Source organism: Cajanus cajan, chromosome 4 (genome assembly GCF_000230855.2).
Source record: "Cajanus cajan strain Asha chromosome 4, NIPB_CcT2T_4, whole genome shotgun sequence".
NCBI classification, from domain to species: Eukaryota; Viridiplantae; Streptophyta; class Magnoliopsida; order Fabales; family Fabaceae; genus Cajanus; species Cajanus cajan.
Window position 1 is genome coordinate 58817111 of NC_138520.1, and position 18151 is coordinate 58835261.

Here is an 18151-nt window from a genome sequence, read left to right on the forward strand (position 1 = left end):
ATATTTATACAGATTTTAGATTTTATTTACTATGTTTTATAATCAAAATAAATCCAATATTAAATCAAAACATAATAAAAATTATAACTAAAATCATAATAAATTTTCTAATATTAAATTTAGTCTATATTAAAATTAATTAAATATTAGTATTTAAGAAATTGTTACAGATTTTAAATATATATTTTAAAGTTTTTATTTTATTAAATTAATTGAAAATAAATTATATTTGATCACTTTTTAATAAAATAAGTGAATGATAATGAATTAACTAAAATTTTGAAATATATTTTAATTAAAAAAAAATTATCAATACAATGACTAAAAGTATTATAATAAATAATGAAATTAAATAAATTAAATCTTAAAATGATTATTTTTTTTATGATACTAAATTAAATATTCTAATTATTTTACAATAAATTAAAATGAAAAGATAATAAAATATTTTAACTGATACTTTAAATAAAATACATTAAAATATTATAATCAAAAGAAATCCAGTATTAAATCAAAAGATTATAAAAATCATAATTAAAATTATAATAAATATTCTGATATGACTCAATGAAGGGTTTCAAGTTATCTTGTTTTCTTACTTTTTTTCCTTCATTTAGAAGCAATTAAAGTTAAAAAAAATTATTAAAAACTTGTAAATTATCCTTGTCACTTTTAAATTTAAATTACATTAATTTATAGTTTGTTTTTAAACATAAAAATAAAGAAATTAAAAGATATTATTTTATTAACATAAAATAAGAAACTTTTAATTTTTTAACTAAAAATTTACACTTTAAAATTATAAAATTATGACATTAGAAAGACATTTTTCAATAAACAACTAAACTAAAAAATAACAAATCAATAACTTAGAAAAATAAATTGACACTTCTGATTTCTTTACTTTAATTTATAAGTTTTTTTAAAATTTATTATATTATAATTAAATTATTAAATTAAAAAATAAATATTTTAAACTTTTCTAATTACACATTCATTTTTAACTTTTTTAGCTAAAAAATTATATGCTTAATTGTATTTTTGATCTTTCAAGTATTGCAATTGTGCAATTTTGATCCCTAAGATTTTAATTGGGTAATTTTAGATTACAATTGTGCAATTTTAGTCCCCAACCGTTCCTCCGTAGACTCGCGGCCCATCCAGTCGGTGTCGAGACACGTTTCAGTCACGTAACGGGCATTCTCGTTCGTCCTCCCTCACCCTCACTGGAATCTTAAGCGTCAAAAGGAATCAAAATGATGCAAACGGGATTTAGGGTTCACTTTGGAGGCACAGGAATCATCACAGGATTTAGGAAACATTAAGGAGCCATGTACTGATAAAGAGGGTCTTTTTCTGATTCTTTTAAGAGGGAAATGAAAAGATTGATAAAGAGGGTTTAGGGATTTCTTTTTTTGATTCTTTTAAGAGGGAAATGAAAAGATTTTTTTTATCTTTTGAGAGGGAAGTACTTGTAGAGTCACATACTAATTTCTTTTTGTTTTATCTTTTAGAGAAAAAACATTTAAGTGGAAAAATATTTTTTAATTAGAGGAGATTATAATAGTTATTTTTTTCATAATGTTAAATTAAATGTTCTAATTATTTTATAATAAATTAAAATAAAAATATAATAAAATATATTAACTGATATTTCAAATAAAATACATTAAAATATTATAATCAAAAGAAATTTAATATTAAATCAAAAGATTATATTTTTTAATTAGAGGAGATTATAATAGTTATTTTTTTCATAATGTTAAATTAAATGTTCTAATTATTTTATAATAAATTAAAATAAAAATATAATAAAATATATTAACTGATATTTCAAATAAAATACATTAAAATATTATAATCAAAAGAAATTTAATATTAAATCAAAAGATTATATAAATCATAACTAAATTTATAATAAATATTCTGATATTAAATTTATTATATATTAAAATTAATTACATATTTGTATCAAAGAAATTGCTATAGATTTTAGGTTTTATTTATTATGTTTTACATATTCAAATCTAATATTGATTGGTATATATAATTTATTATAAATTTGTTATATATCGTAAATATTTAGCATGTGTAATACACACACTGAAATACCAATTAAGAATAAAATAAGTAAAGAAATATGTGGACACCAAATGAAACAATCTTCTTTATTATTAGTATTATTAGTATAAGAGGTGTGGTGGTCGGGTGAGGAACTGTTATAATGGTTAAACGGAGAAGGAGTTGTGGTGGCCGGCGAGGGAGTGTGGATTGGTTTAACAGAGAAGAGAAAGAGGTCTGCTAGGGCAAGAGGGAGTGTGGATTCGTTTAACAGATTTTAGATTTTATTTATTATGTTTTATAATAAATAAAATTCAATATTAAATCAAAACATTATAAAAATCATAACTCAAATCTAGGTAAATATTTTGATATTAAATTTATTATATTAAAATTAATTAAATATTTTTATCAAACAAACTCATTCAGATTTTAAATTTTATTTACTATCTTTCATAATCAAAAGAAATCCAATATTAATTCAAAAGATAATAAAAATTATAACTAAAATATTTATAAATTTTCTAATATTAAATTTAGTATATATTAAAATTAATTAATTAAATATTTGTATTTAAGAAATTGTTAAAGATTTTAGATATTTATTTTAAAGTTTTTATTTTATTAAATTAATTAAATTTTATCACTTTTTAATAAAGTGAGTGAATGATAATGAATTAACTAAAATTCAAAAATATATTTTAATTAAAAATAATTTTTTGGTTAATACGGTAACTAAAAAGTATTATAATAAATAATTAAACTAAAAAAAAATAAATTTTATAATGGTTATTTTTTAAATGATGTTAAATTAAATATTTTAATTATTTTACAATAAATTAAATAATAATAATAATAAAATATGTTAATTGATATTTTAAATAAAATATATTAAAATATCATAACCAAAAGAAATCAATCTTATATCGAAAGATGAATAATTGATTTAGTATGTATATATATATAATATATCATAAATTATAGAAAAATTATGATATATATATATATATATATATATATATATATATATAACAACACATAAATTTAAAAAAATTAAAGCTAACTATATATAATTTTTTATTCATATTTATCACCCGATTATATAAAAATTGAAAACAAAATCAAGATAAATAAATTCAGAAGATAAAATCCAGAAAATCAATCTAATTCTAAATTTTTTGTTATATTTATAGCCTAATTCTAAAAGAAATATGGAAATCGAGGATACTCATCACTCATTTAAGTAAACATTGAAATTGAAATCAAAACAAATCTAGAAACAAATCAAAACAAATCGAGGATACTCATCACTCATTTATTTACTATGTTTTATAATCAAAAGAAATCCAATATTAAATCAAAACATAATAAAAATTATAACTAAAATCACAATAAATTTTCTAATATTAAATTTAGTCTATATTAAAATTAATTAAATATTAGTATTTAAGAAATTGTTACAGATTTTAAATATATATTTTAAAGTTTTTATTTTATTAAATTAATTGAAAATAAATTATATTTGATCACTTTTTAATAAAATAAGTGAATGATAATGAATTAACTAAAATTTTAAAATATATTTTAATTAAAAAAATTATCAATACAATAAATAAAAGTATTATAATAAATAATGAAATTAAATAAATTAAATCTTAAAATGATTATTTTTTTTATGATACTAAATTAAATATTCTAATTATTTTACAATAAATTAAAATGAAAAGATAATAAAATATTTTAACTGATACTTCAAATAAAATACATTAAAATATTATAATCGAAAGAAATCCAGTATTAAATCAAAAGATTATAAAAATCATAATTAAAATTATAATAAATATTCTGATATGACTCAATGAAGGGTTTCAAGATATTATGTTTTCTTAGTTTTTTTATTCATATTCATATATATTATATTTTTATAATATTATTCATAAATTAATATCAATAATATTATTAGTATATTTATACATAAACTAATAATTTGATAAATATAACTTATTATATATTAATATAGTTTTACAAAAATATAAATATACATATCTTATCTACTATATTTATATTTTTGTAAAAGTATATTAATATATACTAAGTTATATTTATCAAATTATCAATTTATCTATAAATATACTAAAAATATTATTGATATTAATTTATTAGCAATATTAAATTATTAATAATATATAAATTTTATTTATTTAGTAACAATAAATATATATCATTTGTTACATTAATAAAAATTATAGTATATGTTAACTTAAATAAGCAAATAATGGTATAATTTTAAATTATTATATATATATATTAAAAATTTAAAATTATTAAATTTTTAATGAGACAGATTCAAATTGCACAATTATGATTTTTGAGAGACTAAAATTGTTCAATTAAAAATTAAAGGACTAAAATTGCACAGTTACAATTCTTTAGGGACTAAAATTATCCAATTAAAATCTTAGGGATCAAAATTGCACAATTACAATACTTGAGGGATCAAAAATATAATTAAGCCAAAATTAAATTAATATTTTTTTTTTCACAAGTTTTTTTTAAAATATTTTTAATGAATGTCTTAGTCTCTTATGTTTAAAATTGACAATTTTTTTATTTAATTAAATGAATTTTATAATTTTTTCAGTCCTTTAATGAAATAAAATATTCTTAATTTTATTATTTTTAAAAAAAAAATTAACATATTTTCTTTAATTATGCATAATTCTTAAATATAAAAGTTTCATAAATAAAATTTAATATTTTGAGAGGGAACAATTTGTCACAATTTTTTTCACAAAATATTTTTACCTATTTGTGACGGAATTTTGAGAGGGAAAAATCCGTCACTAAATTTTTTCATTTTAGTGACGGAATTTGTGACGAATTTTTTAGAGACGAAGTTCATTCCGTCACAAAATCCGTCACAAACATTTTTTTTAATTTAGTGATGAAATTTGTGACGGATTTTTAGAGACGGAAATTTTTCCGTCACAAAATCCGTCACAAATATTTTTTTTTTGATTCAGTGACAAAATTTGTGACGGATTTTTAGAGACGGAATATATTCCGTCACAAAATCCGTCACAAAAGTCATTAAATTCTTGTCCGTCACAAAACTTAAAAATCCCTCACAAAATCCGTCACTATTTGCGATGCTATTTTTTCCGTCACAAAATTCGTCACAAATATTAATTTTTCTAGTAGTGTTATTTTATTTAATAAAACATTTTAATTGTATGAATAACAAAATTAATTTAGGAATATAATTATTTTATTAAACACTTTTTTTATTTTATTTATGAAAAATGAGATTTTACAATGACACTTTTGTAGCCACCACAATAACCATGGTCATCGTTGCCAACACCTCCACCATTCTCGGTTTTAGGAGAAGACAAGGAAGATCTTCGTGGAATCAGAAGACAAATTTATTTAGCTCTAAAGCACATCTCTTTAACTTCTCTATAAAACTTCACTTTAAGGGAGCGTTTGGTAAAAAGAAAATATTTTCATGCCTAAGAATCATGATTCTTGGGAATCATAAATCTTAGAAATCATGATTTGTAGGAATGATTAAATTCGTTTGGTTGGTTATAAATATTTTTGGGAACCAAAGATTTTGACTACATTAACTAGGAAAATTAAGGTAACATATTTACTATAGTAAAACATTCTTTTTAACTCAAGAATGTTAGATTACCACCTATCCCATAAGAACAATTTGATGGAAAACATGTATAAAACACATTTTCAAAAGCAAAGCGATGCATAATAGTCCCAAAAGGAAAATTTGATTGGTGCGGGAAGCCATTTTGCAGTTTTCACCTCCTGTACTTGTGAGAATATTGATATGGGAATATTTTGAATGTTCACCAATTGTTCTAAGGATATATATACCTCTTAAAATTAAATAAAATTAATTAATTCTTAAAATATGACATTTAATATACTGAATACTTTTAACATTTTTTCTTAATTTTTTTATTTTTGACCAAGATTTAATATACTGAATATTGTTAACCACTTAACATTTTTCTTAATTTTTTTTGAAATAGCCAACAATATTTTAAAATCAATAACAAATATTTAACAAATAAAGTTATTTCTTAAAATACAACATATAATACATTGAATATTTTAATATTTTAATGTTTTCTTAACACGTTTTATTTTTTTAAATAGTCAATAAATGTTTTAAAAATATTTGTTAATGTTATCATATATTAATAAAATATTTCAATTAAAATCGTGTCATTACTTTTCTAGAATGAATTGACCGAGTGATATTAACTCTATATAAATACATTATTAATATATAATAATAGTAATAATAATAATAATAATAATAATAATAATAATTGTTAATTTATTTAATACTTTTTATTTATAAACCACTAACAAGTGATTTTTGGGTGTATATCAAAATAAAATGATTCTTTTATTTGTGATCGTGAACAATGAACATAAAATTTACGATATCAAGTAAATTATACAAATTTCACAATCACTACAAAAACACTTTTGGTAATTATTAATATGTCCTTTAGTTATCTTAATGCATATCCAAATAAAAGTGATTGTGATATATTTTATTAAAAAGTAATGATACTTATCAGTAATTTTTATTGGATTTTAATAACAACATGAATAATTGTCATTACAACATTTTTTATATTAGGCAACGAGTTTTTAGGCAACCCCTAAAAAAATGTTCTCGAAATATGGAATAAGCAACAATTTTGTAAACTGTTGGCATTTTGTTTGACAACAATCATAAAACCGTTCCCAAAAGTACATATAAGCAACAATTTTGTAAACTGTTGGCATTTTGTTTGACAACAATCATAAAATCATTCCCAAAAGCACATATAGGCAACAACTTTGTAAACTGTTGGCATTTTGTTTGACAACAATCATAAAATCGTTCCCAAAAATACATATAGGCAACAATTGATCAAAGCGTGCACTATTCTCTTTTCAATATTAACAAAACTATTCTTGCACTACTAAGAAAGATACCTTCACACTCGTTTCCCCACCTCTTCACATACCCTTCCTCATCTCCCAACCCCACACCCCTTCTCTCTTCGTCATCGCCCTCTCCGCCCCCTCCCTCGCCCTCTTCCGCCCCCTCCCTCGCCCTCTTCCACTGCCTCCGCCACTCCACGTCGCCGCCTCTCTCCTCTTCAGCTGGCGCTCCCCCTGGCCAGACTTTATAGTGTGAGCTGCGTGCGCTGACTCCGTCGCTGCACTGTCAGCGCGCGACACCAGGCAGCCGTTCTCCTCCTTTCTCAAGCTGCTCACTGAGGTGCTTTTTACGGAGCAGGAGTTGAGCTTGCAGGCTGCCTCTATGAAGAGGACGATGGGGTCGTGGATGATGTCGATGCCGATGGAGACGCGGCGCCGTTCAATGTGACACCCTTACTACCCCAACACATATATCGAAATATAATAAAAAAATTAAGGAAAATAAAACTTTTTAAGTTGGTAAAAGGGTTCACATAATACTTCATAACTGTTCTGACTGAAAAATAAAACTTGAAAGATAAAATTCAAGAGTTTACACATTTTTCAAAGAAAATAACATTTATTACAATACCAAATATTCTATCCTAGAGATCCTCTTACCCCGATGTCACACTATCAGAGCATTTCCCAAATTAACGGATGGCATTCTATATACCACTTGTAGTTGGATCCTCTCCACCTAAAATATCAACAATTTATACGGTGAGAAAAGAAAAATTATCTATATGCAAAATACATTCAATCATATCACAGTATAATTTCATCATAACTCATTATATAGTGTATATATATATATATCAATTACTCATCATATTCACATACAACATTCGTGCCAATCCAACAATTAACACTATGCCAAGGCCTCGCCACATCTGACACAAGTGATACAGGTTAATTGCCTCACTCAACCCACACCAGACCAGGGGTCACGCCCTCCCTGTAGCATCACTTACCCAGGGGCCGTGCCGTCCCTCGCCATTTTGGTGTGAGGAAACACAATCACATTACAATCAATACAATCTCTTGCAATTAACCCTATGTCAGGGCTGCCATAAGCGACATAAGTGGTGGTGTTAACTGTCCTACTCATCCCACATCATACTAGGGTCACGCCTTCCCTATAGCACCACTTACCCAGGGGTCGTGCCATCCTAGTCATCAATGTGAGACATCACAATCATAATCATACAATATCTCAACTCATAATTCAAATTCACATCAATATCATCCATCAAATAACATAACAATAACTAATATAATAATCAATAGAATAATTAGTATAAACTATAAACAGCGTATCAGGGGTTATACTACTCCTACCATGCTCATCCTTATTTCATATGAAAGATAAGAAAATTTCCTATAACTCTCATGAAGACATCAAGTCCTAATTCCATCATCTACTTTGTGAAAAATGATAAAAAACGCAACAGCTATAGATAAAGCTGACAGCTTGACCCCTCTTCACTAAAACATCCATATCTGGAGTTCTAGACCTCCTTTTTGGGTGATTCCAACGCCATTGGAAAGCTAAAATCCAAGGCTACAACTTTCATTAAGACCTCAAAATCAAAATATTCACGCTCAGCGCCCAGACTTGCACTCAGCGCGCCCAGCGCATTCTGCAACCAGCAACCCATGAAAACCTTGAAAATTCCTTCCAATCATGAATCCAATCCAAATTACACGAATTTGAACCATTAAAAAAAACATAAACAATATCAAAAAACATCATTTTAAGCAATAAAATTAAGTTTTAACCATTAATCCATGGAAATCATGAAGAAATCATGAAAACCCTAACCAAAACCTTTTCCCCTCAATCCAACCTCAATCATACATAGAACATGGAATCAATGTGATAATTCAAACTCATACATACCAGATTAAGTCTTATAAGTACTATCCTTACAATATAGTGAAAAACTAGGAATACATATATATATATAGATAATAATAGAGAAAATATAAATTAACTCCAGTAAAGGTGGCAGTGCCTCCTAGTTAGGAATCCATTTATATTTTCCAAATCATAAAAAATATAACAAAGATGTAAATTTTAGCCTTTTATCAAGAACATTTAAATTACAAAATAATAGGAGGCTCAGCCTTCCATTCAGATAAATTCCAAATTATAAATTAATAGGAGGCTCGGCCTTCCATTCAGATAAATTAAACGTGATTTTAAGAAATTATTCCTCTACCCAATTCCCTCTTGTACTCTACATATAAATAATCCCCTTTTCCCCCGTACCTGGATGAATAGGAACTTGGGCAGAACCTCCTCCTCTTTTTCTTAAATCGGGACCGGAATTAGAGCAGAACCTCCTCTCTTATTCTCTCTTTTTATTTCTCTAGAATTTCTTCTCTCTAAAATTATGAATTTTCAAAAACCTTAAGCTCCTATTTATAGAATTTTTGAAGTTACTATGCATAGGTTACTATTCATTAAAATAATATTATAAGTTACTATGCACTATTCATTAAAATATTCAAATTCATTTATAAATGGAAACTTGCTTCCCTCGTAAGCTCCCTTCAGCAGCCATTTACTATGCAATTGCATAGTAAAATACGTATATATGAATAGTAAAATACGTATATATGAATAGTAAAATACGTATATGTAAATAGTACAATACGTATACGTGAATAGTAAAATTCGTATAAAAATACATAAAAATAAAATTTTTTGGAATGTTACATTACTCCCCTCCTTTTAGAAATTTCGTCCTCGAAATTACCTGAATTAAACAAAAATGGATATGAAGTTCTCATCTTCTCCTCTAGTTCCCAAGTAGCACTTTCTGGTATAGCTCCTCCCCAAATAACTTTTACCAAAGGAATTTCTTTACCCCTAAGTTGCTTTACCATTCGATCCTCGACTCTCACCGGGGTAGCTTCCATCGTCAAGTTCTCCTTAACCTCAATATGATCCGACTCAATCACATGCGAAGGATCATGAATGTATTTTCGAAGTTGAGAAATATGAAAAACATCATGAAGATTTGACAGATTAGGAGGCAAAGCTATTTGGTAGGCAACATTACCGACTCTTTTAAGGATTTGAAAAGGACCAATAAATCGAGGAGTAAGTTTTCTGGATTTTAATGCCCTGCCAACCCCAGTCCACGGAGTGACTTTCAAGAATACATGGTCACCTTCTTGAAATTCTAAATCCTTTCTTCTTCTGTCAGCATAACTTTTCTGTCTACTCTGAGCTGTCCTCATCCTATCCTGTATCAATTTAACTTTTTCAGTAGTTTGTTGCACAATCTCAGGTCCTAAGATGACATTGTCTCCAGGCTCACTCCAACACAAAGGAGTTCTACACCTCCTACCATACAAGGCTTCATAGGGTGCCATACCTATGCTAGAGTGGTAACTATTATTATAGGTAAACTCTATCAAAGGTAAAAGACTATCCCAACTTCCTCCTTGGTCTAAAACACAAGCTCTAAGCAAATCCTCTAAAGACTGAATAGTCCTCTCAGTCTGACCATCAGTTTGAGGGTGGTAAGCTGAACTAAGTCTCAGTTGGGTTCCCAAAGCTTGTTGTAGGCTCTCCCAAAATCTAGAGGTGAATCTAGGGTCTCTGTCTGAAATTATGCTAGATGGTATCCCATGTAATCTCACGATTTCATCAATATACAGTCTAGCCAATCTCTCCAGAGAAAACCTAATGTTAATAGGTAGGAAATGTGCACTCTTGGTCAACCTATCAACTATAACCCAAATGGAATCATGCCCTTTCCTAGTTTTAGGCAAAGCAACTATGAAGTCCATAGAGATGCTATCCCACTTCCACTCGGGTATACTCAAAGGCTGAAGTAGTCCTGAAGGTTTTTGATGCTCTATCTTAGCCTTCTGACATACTAGACAGGCACTCACAAATTCAGCTATATCTTTCTTCATCCTAGGCCACCAGAATATCTTCCTGAGATCTTGATACATCTTCGTTGCTCCTGGATGAAAACTAAGCTTGCTCTTATGACCTTCCTCTAGTATCAATCGTTTAAGTGTAGGGTCACTAGGCACACATACTCGGTCTTTAAATCTTACCACTCCATCTGCACCCAAGGTAAATTCTCCTCCAATCCCTTGTCCTATATCCTTTCGTCTAGCCTCTAGAAATGAATCCACTAACTGAGCTTCTCCAATTTCCCTCAACAACTCACTAGTCACCCGAGTCATACCTAATCTCACACTATTATGAGTCACTTCACAAGTCAAACTTAAGTCTCTAAATTGGGTCAAAAGATCCATCTCCCTAATCATAAGAGAAGACAAATGCAAAGATTTCCTACTCAAAGCATCAGCTACCACATTAGCTTTTCCTGGATGATAATTAAGATCAAAATCATAGTCCTTAAGAAATTCCAACCATCTCCTTTGCCTCATATTTAAATCTTTTTGGTCAAATAAATACTTAAGACTCTTATGATCACTAAACACCTCAAATTTTGAACCATACAAATAATGTCTCCAAATCTTAAGTGTGAATACCACAGCTGCTAATTCAAGATCATGGGTGGGGTAATTCCTCTCATGTATTTTTAATTGCCTAGATGCATAAGATACGACCTTTCCTTCTTGCATTAACACTCCACCCAAACCTATCTTAGAAGCGTCACAATAAATCACAAAAGTTTTACTAAGATCAGGCAACACTAAAACAGGTGCACTAGTCAATTTTTCCTTAAGGGCTCGGAAACTATCCTCACATTTATTATCCCAAACAAATATAACTCCTTTCCTAGTCAAGCTTGTCAAGGGTAATGTTAACTTAGAGAATCCCTCTATAAATCTTCTATAGTATCCAGCCAATCCAAGAAAACTCCTAATCTCACTAACTGACTTAGGTGCCTCCCAATTCAGCACAGCCTCAACTTTAGATGGATCCACTGTTATACCTCTACTCGAAATTACATGCCCTAAGAAACTCACCTCCTCTAGCCAAAAATCACATTTGGACAACTTAGCATAAAGTTGTTTCTCCCTGAGTGTTTGTAGTACTACCCTTAAATGTTCCTCATGCTCCTCTTTAGTCTTGGAATAAACTAGTATGTCATCTATAAAGACAACTACAAATTTATCCAAATACGGATGAAGAATCCGATTCATGTAATCCATAAAAATTGCAGGAGCATTCGTCACACCGAAAGGCATTACTAGATACTCATAGTGTCCATAGCGAGTTCTAAAGGCTGTCTTAGGTACATCTTCACTCTTAACTCTAATCTGATGGTACCCTGATCTAAGATCAATTTTACTAAACACACAAGCACCTACCAACTGATCCATAAGATCATCTATCCTAGGCAACGGATATTTGTTCTTAATGGTCACCTTGTTCAACTGGCGATAATCTACACACAACCGCATACTACCATCCTTCTTTTTGACTAGAAGTACGGGTGCTCCCCAAGGTGATACACTAGGTCTCACAAAACCCTTCTCTAACAAGTCTTCTATTTGCTTTTTCAGTTCCACTAACTCTATGGGTGACATCCTATAAGGTGCAATAGAAATAGGTCCTGCTCCTGGAACTAAATCTATGGAAAATTCTACTTCTCTTCTGGGTGGTAAGCTAGACACATCAGAAAAGACATCCGAAAAGTCACACACAACAGGCAATTCATTTACCAAAACATTTTTCTCGGAATTCAGAGAAGCTAACAACATGTACACTTGGGCATCTTCTTGCAAAGATACCTTAACTTGGTTGGCAGTCAAATAATCCTTACTCACTTTTTCAACAGACTCCTCAAAAATAATAGATTTACTAGCACAATTCAAAAGGACATGATTGGAAGATAACCAGTCCATACCCAAAATAACATCTAGTTGACTTAGAGGTAAACAAATTAAGTCAACCATGAAATCTCTACCTTCAATAGTCAGAGGACACTTTGAACAGACATCAGAAGTAATTACAGAACCATTAGTGGGTGTTTCGACAATTAACTCAAAAGACAAGGAAGAGACAGGTAATTTTAACTTAGACACACATGCATGTGATATGAAAGAGTGAGTCGCACCAGAATCATATAAAACGGTTAAAGGAGTTCCGTTAATGAAACACATACCCTGAATTAAGTCTTCGGATTGAGTAGCTTCAGCACCACTCAAAGTGAATACTCTTCCTGTGGTTCGAGGTTTGCTAGCGTTTCCTCCAGTCTCTATTGTTTCTTTCCTATTCTGAGGACATTCACTAGCCTTGTGTCCTTCTGCTTTGCATTTGAAACATGTCATTACCTTTTGCATCCGACACTCAGCTGCTCTATGACCTGGCTTTCCACATTTGAAACAGTTGTTGTGTGGAACAAAACTCACACTTCCTCTTCCAGACGTTTGGCTAACCATTGGAACTTGGCTTCTTTGTTGGATAGAACCCTGATTATTCACCTTAGAACTTGAGTCCCCTGTAAACTTGGTATAAGGTTTACCCTTGGATGAACCAAACTTATTATTTCTCATTGGTCCTCCACTTTTATAATGAGTTACCCTAGCTCGGTTGTCCTCATCATAAACTCTGCACTTGTTCACCAATTCATGGTAGTGTGTGATCCCTTGATAATTGAATACTTGTTTGATTTCAGGGCGCAGACCGCTCACAAACTTCACACATTTGTCCTCCTCATTGTCTACGCCATCATACATAGGACAAAATCTAACCAAGTCTTCAAATTTAGTCACATATTCAGCCACTGAATTCTCTCCTTGTTTTAATTCAAGGAATTCTACTTGTTTCTTATGTCTCACGTCTCGGGGAAAATATTTCTCCAAGAACAGTCGTTTGAAATTTTCCCAGTTTACTTGAGTTCCCGCAGCCATCATTCTTTGTAAAGCACCTTGCCACCAAATACCAGCCTCCCCAGAAAGCATAAAGACAGCTAAAGTCACTTTCTGTATCATAGGACATCCCATAGCTTGGAATATCTTTTCGACTTCAAATATCCAGTCAGCAGCTCCGTCAGGATTATAGCCTCCACGGAAACTTGGTGGATTATTTCGCTGAAATCTCTCTAGCCAATCAATGTCTGGTCGTTGGTTCAAATTACCAAGAGCCTGAGCCATTGCTTGCAAAGCATCGGCTATTGCACGATCGTTTCTACCTCCTGCCATTGTTTTCTGTGTTTCCCCAAAAAGTTAACAATCATACTCTAAAACAACAAACTCAATCAATCGTCATATTATCAATAAGTTCAACAATTAATTTTTTTGCCACATCATCCATCTACCAAACAAGCACAATAGACTCATAACTCACGGCCGATTGAATCGACCTGCTCTGATACCACTAAATGTGACACCCTTACTACCCCAACACATATATCGAAATATAATAAAAAAATTAAGGAAAATAAAACTTTTTAAGTTGGTAAAAGGGTTCACATAATACTTCATAACTGTTCTGACTGAAAAATAAAACTTGAAAGATAAAATTCAAGAGTTTACACATTTTTCAAAGAAAATAACATTTATTACAATACCAAATATTCTATCCTAGAGATCCTCTTACCCCGATGTCACACTATCAGAGCATTTCCCAAATTAACGGATGGCATTCTATATACCACTTGTAGTTGGATCCTCTCCACCTAAAATATCAACAATTTATACGGTGAGAAAAGAAAAATTATCTATATGCAAAATACATTCAATCATATCACAGTATAATTTCATCATAACTCATTATATAGTGTATATATATATATATCAATTACTCATCATATTCACATACAACATTCGTGCCAATCCAACAATTAACACTATGCCAAGGCCTCGCCACATCTGACACAAGTGATACAGGTTAATTGCCTCACTCAACCCACACCAGACCAGGGGTCACGCCCTCCCTGTAGCATCACTTACCCAGGGGCCGTGCCGTCCCTCGCCATTTTGGTGTGAGGAAACACAATCACATTACAATCAATACAATCTCTTGCAATTAACCCTATGTCAGGGCTGCCATAAGCGACATAAGTGGTGGTGTTAACTGTCCTACTCATCCCACATCATACTAGGGTCACGCCTTCCCTATAGCACCACTTACCCAGGGGTCGTGCCATCCTAGTCATCAATGTGAGACATCACAATCATAATCATACAATATCTCAACTCATAATTCAAATTCACATCAATATCATCCATCAAATAACATAACAATAACTAATATAATAATCAATAGAATAATTAGTATAAACTATAAACAGCGTATCAGGGGTTATACTACTCCTACCATGCTCATCCTTATTTCATATGAAAGATAAGAAAATTTCCTATAACTCTCATGAAGACATCAAGTCCTAATTCCATCATCTACTTTGTGAAAAATGATAAAAAACGCAACAGCTATAGATAAAGCTGACAGCTTGACCCCTCTTCACTAAAACATCCATATCTGGAGTTCTAGACCTCCTTTTTGGGTGATTCCAACGCCATTGGAAAGCTAAAATCCAAGGCTACAACTTTCATTAAGACCTCAAAATCAAAATATTCACGCTCAGCGCCCAGACTTGCACTCAGCGCGCCCAGCGCATTCTGCAACCAGCAACCCATGAAAACCTTGAAAATTCCTTCCAATCATGAATCCAATCCAAATTACACGAATTTGAACCATTAAAAAAAACATAAACAATATCAAAAAACATCATTTTAAGCAATAAAATTAAGTTTTAACCATTAATCCATGGAAATCATGAAGAAATCATGAAAACCCTAACCAAAACCTTTTCCCCTCAATCCAACCTCAATCATACATAGAACATGGAATCAATGTGATAATTCAAACTCATACATACCAGATTAAGTCTTATAAGTACTATCCTTACAATATAGTGAAAAACTAGGAATACATATATATATATAGATAATAATAGAGAAAATATAAATTAACTCCAGTAAAGGTGGCAGTGCCTCCTAGTTAGGAATCCATTTATATTTTCCAAATCATAAAAAATATAACAAAGATGTAAATTTTAGCCTTTTATCAAGAACATTTAAATTACAAAATAATAGGAGGCTCAGCCTTCCATTCAGATAAATTCCAAATTATAAATTAATAGGAGGCTCGGCCTTCCATTCAGATAAATTAAACGTGATTTTAAGAAATTATTCCTCTACCCAATTCCCTCATGTACTCTACATATAAATAATCCCCTTTTCCCCCGTACCTGGATGAATAGGAACTTGGGCAGAACCTCCTCCTCTTTTTCTTAAATCGGGACCGGAATTAGAGCAGAACCTCCTCTCTTATTCTCTCTTTTTATTTCTCTAGAATTTCTTCTCTCTAAAATTATGAATTTTCAAAAACCTTAAGCTCCTATTTATAGAATTTTTGAAGTTACTATGCATAGGTTACTATTCATTAAAATAATATTATAAGTTACTATGCACTATTCATTAAAATATTCAAATTCATTTATAAATGGAAACTTGCTTCCCTCGTGAGCTCCCTTCAGCAGCCATTTACTATGCAATTGCATAGTAAAATACGTATATATGAATAGTAAAATACGTATATATGAATAGTAAAATACGTATATGTAAATAGTACAATACGTATACGTGAATAGTAAAATTCGTATAAAAATACATAAAAATAAAATTTTTTGGAATGTTACATTCAACGCTGGAGACGACGCAGTGGGTTTCGTCGCCGATGACGGTGGAGGCGGCGGAGTGGAGGCCGAGCTGGTCGATGAGGGTGTGGACGCGGGCTTTTTTCTTGGACTTAGACAGAGAGCGGGGGAGGCGGAACTCAGCGACGAAACACGGAGGAGCGGTGCTAGGGTTTCTGATTTGGGGAACTCCGAGCACTGACTCGTGGATCGCGAGTTTAATGTAGCAGAGGTTAGGTCCGTTCCTCTTTGTTCTCTTTCATCGTTCAGTTTTAATCAGCATTTGCCAAATCTCAATCATGAAGTTTATTTAAATAGCTAAATATTCATGTTAATCGAAACTATTTTTTGAATAGAACATGTAGTGTTAGCGTCATTGATTGATTATTCATTAATATTGGAATTTGATTATTTATGTGTTATGGCTGCGTTTGTTATATGTATTGTCGGTTCTTGTGTTCTAACATTTATGTTATAGCTTTTTACACTGTAGGTGCTCCAACTTTTACCTATGAAGTCACTTTCTTCTAAGCTTGTGGTGAAGAAATTAGAGTTGTCGTTGGAGAAATTCCTGAAGGATCATTACCTGTCTGGCTCCCCGGTTATTATCAGTGATTGTATGGCTCACTGGCCGGCCAAGATGAAATGGAATAATGAAGACTACTTGCTAAGTGTTGCTGGTGACCGCACGATTCCGGTTGAGGTAATTCCTTGATTGATATATCTGTGATTGTTAAGGAAGGCACCTGGTCTTCTGTGAGGAACAAATGTTGAGAGATGAAGGTTTTGAGATCGGATGTATTTGTTTAATTTTCTTCTTTCAAGAGAAAAATGTTGATGGCTGATTGAAAATTTTCTATCATTATGTGTTAAGCTTAACTCACGTTAATGAATAATTAGCAAACTGTCACTTAACTCGCTCCTGGGAAATATATGTGTAGTAGTAGCTGCTGTGCTAGATTCAAGCTAAATTATGAAATTTAAGTTGTTTGCAGGTAATATTATTTGTGACTACATTTTTTACCAGGAGCTTGATATTAATGTGTGTTGTGGATATCAAAAGTTAAAGACTTGAAAATAGTCTACGTCCGAAAATCAGGAAGAATTAGGATAGGAACTGGTTATTATAGTGAGTAAGATGGATTTAATTCTGATTTTTCTTTACCATGGAAAATTGGTTATCCTTGCATTGTAAGAGATCACAAATCCTTTTGCAGTTACCACTATATCTCTTTATACGAAAATTCCGGCCCAAGAGTAGTAAGGCAATAAAAGCTTAAGCTTTAGGAATTATGCCTACCAACAAAAAATTATTTGCTATTAGATTTTATAAAATAAAAGGTTACACATGTTGACAAAATGTCTCCTATGTTGGATAAAAGACCTAATATATATCTCTTTCATTTAAAGAAAAAAAAAATGATCTCAAAATTTGCTTT

At 30.3% G+C, this 18151-nt stretch overlaps 1 protein-coding gene across 1 annotated transcript; it reads right to left on the bottom strand.

The window, feature by feature from the left end:
- Window positions 1–12257: 12257 nt before the first annotated feature.
- Window positions 12258–16686, bottom strand: LOC145957405 (uncharacterized). Its single transcript, XM_083073654.1, has 3 exons — window positions 16266–16686; window positions 12535–14220; window positions 12258–12338 (listed from the first exon to the last, which is right to left on the bottom strand). The coding sequence occupies exons 2-3, from the start codon at window positions 14212–14214 to the stop codon at window positions 12258–12260; spliced, it is 1761 nt and encodes a 586-aa protein (XP_082929780.1). The 5' UTR covers window positions 14215–14220; window positions 16266–16686.
- Window positions 16687–18151: the final 1465 nt, after the last annotated feature.